Source organism: Triticum aestivum, chromosome 1B (assembly GCF_018294505.1).
Source record: "Triticum aestivum cultivar Chinese Spring chromosome 1B, IWGSC CS RefSeq v2.1, whole genome shotgun sequence".
Taxonomy (NCBI): Eukaryota; Viridiplantae; Streptophyta; class Magnoliopsida; order Poales; family Poaceae; genus Triticum; species Triticum aestivum.
In genome coordinates, this window is record NC_057795.1 from 496,844,437 (window position 1) to 496,847,383 (window position 2,947).

General features: G+C 62.2%; 1 protein-coding gene across 1 annotated transcript; it reads right to left on the minus strand.

Moving 5' to 3' along the window:
• Positions 1–109: 109 nt before the first annotated feature.
• On the minus strand, positions 110–2,465 carry LOC123093231 (subtilisin-like protease SBT3). The gene has a single exon (XM_044515143.1). The coding sequence runs from the start codon at positions 2,409–2,411 to the stop codon at positions 177–179; it is 2,235 nt and encodes a 744-aa protein (XP_044371078.1). The 5' UTR covers positions 2,412–2,465; the 3' UTR covers positions 110–176.
• Between the last annotated feature and the right edge of the window lie 482 nt (positions 2,466–2,947).

A 2,947-nucleotide genomic window follows, 5' to 3' on the forward strand; every position in this document is an offset into this window, starting at 1 on the left:
TAAAGTTAGGTTAGAGATGGACAGTGAGAGAGATAAGGGAAAGTTGTATCTCATCTCATTTCCATAAATTGAATTAAACATATAAGCATAGTGTATTGGCGTATAGTCATTTGTTCAATCACAAGCCTCATTGTCTTAAATTGATGTAAGTACATATACTGGCATGTGCACATATCCTATAGCACAGACGTCGTCGTCACCACGATGGGGCTCCTCACCGTGTACTCGTTGTTGTCGTCCACCCACGTCAACGATCCATGCAGCACTACCTCGGGCATTAGCTCATCCTGCACCTGAATCACCACAGTGTATCTCTGCTTCTCGTGCTTCCCGCCGAACACCAGCCTGTTCGGCACGACGCTCACCTTTAGCCCGTCCAGTCCCTCCACCGTGGCGCTATACCTCGCCAGCCCATCGCCCACGTTGGTCACGGTCCTGGCGAATGTCTTCTCTCCGGCCGTGTCAAAGTACGCGATGAAGGACGGGTAGTTGAGATCGAGCGATGCACCGTTGCAGTCCACGGGGGCCGACGACTGCGCCACGGTCTTGATTTGCGCCGTCGTGTAGTTCATGGCGCACATGAGCTTGATGTAGTCGGCCGGCCCGGCTTCGTAGACCAGGCCCGGGGCCAGCGCGCGGTTCGGGTCGATGTGGCCGGACCCCATCGCGAGCGGTGAGGCTGGCCCGTTCTCGTTGCCGCCGGACATGTCCTTGATGGGAGCAAAGGTGTTGTCCACTACGCTAGCCGTTGTCATCATTGCCGACCGCACCGCCGCGGGGCTCCACTCCGGGTGGACGGCCTTGAGGAGCGCCGCCACGCCTGACGCGTGTGGGCACGACATGGACGTGCCGGAGATGATCTTGAACTTGCCGAACAGTGGCTGCTGCCCAACATTCGCGACGCTGACGTTCTCCGCCCACGATGCGAGGATGAGCGAGCCAGGCGCGAACAGGTCGGGCTTAAGCACCGTGGGACAGCTCTCCGCCGGGCCGCGCGACGAGTAGGTCGCCAGCAGCGGCGCGGGCTTTGTGTCCACCACGGTCACCGCGAACTTGATCGAGGCCTTGGGCGTGCGGCTCCTCTTGATGTAATGCAGCAACGCGGGGGCGTCCTGCGGGCTCAGGATCACGCCCGGGAACACAAAGCTCTCCGAGAGCTCCCTGAACGGGTCGCTCGACAGGAACAGCGCGCCGCGCACCTTCGCGCCCTGTGCCGCGGATATCGCGGACCCGAGGGAGTCCGCCGTGTCCGTGGCGTCGCAGAGCACGACCTTGTCGCGATTCATGGAGAGGGACGTGTCGTTGTCGCACGTGCCGAGGAAGACGAGCCCGGCGTTCCCGAGGCTGCTCGGGGTTCCTGGGTATAGCGATTCACCGACGAATGTCGTGCCGTCGCCGAGCCTGACGACGCCGGAGAACTCCCTGTCCACCGTGCCCGACCCGACGGTGAGCACCCACGGCGAGCCATTGTGGAGGTACCCGAGGTCCGGTCCATCGTTACCGGCCGAAGTTGACACGAACACGCCGCGCTGCATCGCCGCGAACGCGCCAATGGCGACAGGGTCGTCGTATAACTGCCGGCCGTTCAGGCCAAGGGAGACGGAGAGCACGTCGACGCCGTCGGCGATGGCCTGGTCCATAGCGGCGAGTATGTCGGAAGCGTACGTGCCTTCGTCCCACAGGGCCTTGTACACCGCCACCCTGGCGCGGGGCGCCATGCCGCGAGCGGTGCCTCGGGCGTAGCCGAAGAAGGATGCGCCCGACACCGGCGAGCCAGCGGCCGTGGACGACGTGTGCGTGCCGTGGCCGTCCGTGTCCCGCGGGGAGTCGACAGCGACGGTCACGTTGTTGGCGATGAGGCCCTTGTTGAACTTGCGGGCGCCGACGAGCTTCCGGTTGCACGCCTTGGCCGCGTCGAACGCGGGGCCGGACTCGCAGAAGCCCTTCCACCGTGCCGGCACCGGGGGGAGCCCGTCGTCGCGGAAGCTCGCGCTCTCGGGCCACACGCCCGAGTCGACCACGCCGATGATCACATTCTCACCGTACTTGGACGCCTCCCATATCCCGCCGGCCGCGCTGACGCCGAGGAACTCGGGCGTGTGCGTCGTGTCGCGCACCACCCTCGCGTCGTCGCGGTAGCACGACACGAAGCCGGGAGAGCGCCGTAGCCTGTCGAGCTCGTCCTCAGGGAGCCGCGCCGCGAAGCCGTGCATGGCGTGGTCGTAGACGTAGAACATTTCTGCCCCCGGGGCGGCCACCGCCAGCGTGGATTCGTACCAGCGGAGGTGGCTCGAGACCCCGCTCGGCATGGCCGACTTGTCCATGTGCACAATATAGGACGACGCGGTATCGGCCGACGCGGCCGGCCGCACCCACAGCGCGACCAGCACCAACGCCACCCATGGCCACATTGTGCGATGTACCTAGGTAAGTAGAGCGCCGGCGGCTATGGAGTAGGACGGACGGCGTCGAAACGGATGACGCGGCTGCGGCAATGGAGCGCATGGCTATTTATCCTGCATGGCCGGTGGTCTTGGAGCCTTCGGACCTATTCGGTGGTTGCCGCGTCTCTGTTTGGGCTTTGGACAAGCCACGGCAAGGCAAAGCCAGCGTGCATGTGCCTCGTCGTTTGCTTCCTCCTGTGCGCCTCCCGGCTTTGCGCATACGAACCATGAGTGGTGCTGGACGCTGTCGTGTACCACAGGGAAAGAGCATTTTGGCGAATGATTTCCAAGTGTATGATAGGGTATCATGCAGCTACCATTAACCATGTGCGGCCTCTCTGTGGCTGATTCGCGTTACGACTGCAACCATTTGGCTAGTCCAATGTTAGTGGAATACCCGTAACCATTTGCTTGTGACGTTGGCAAGATTTTAAATCTGGACCGATAGGACCGATGTATATGCCGATATATCACTTCTGAGCTTCTACCGACATAAATATGAC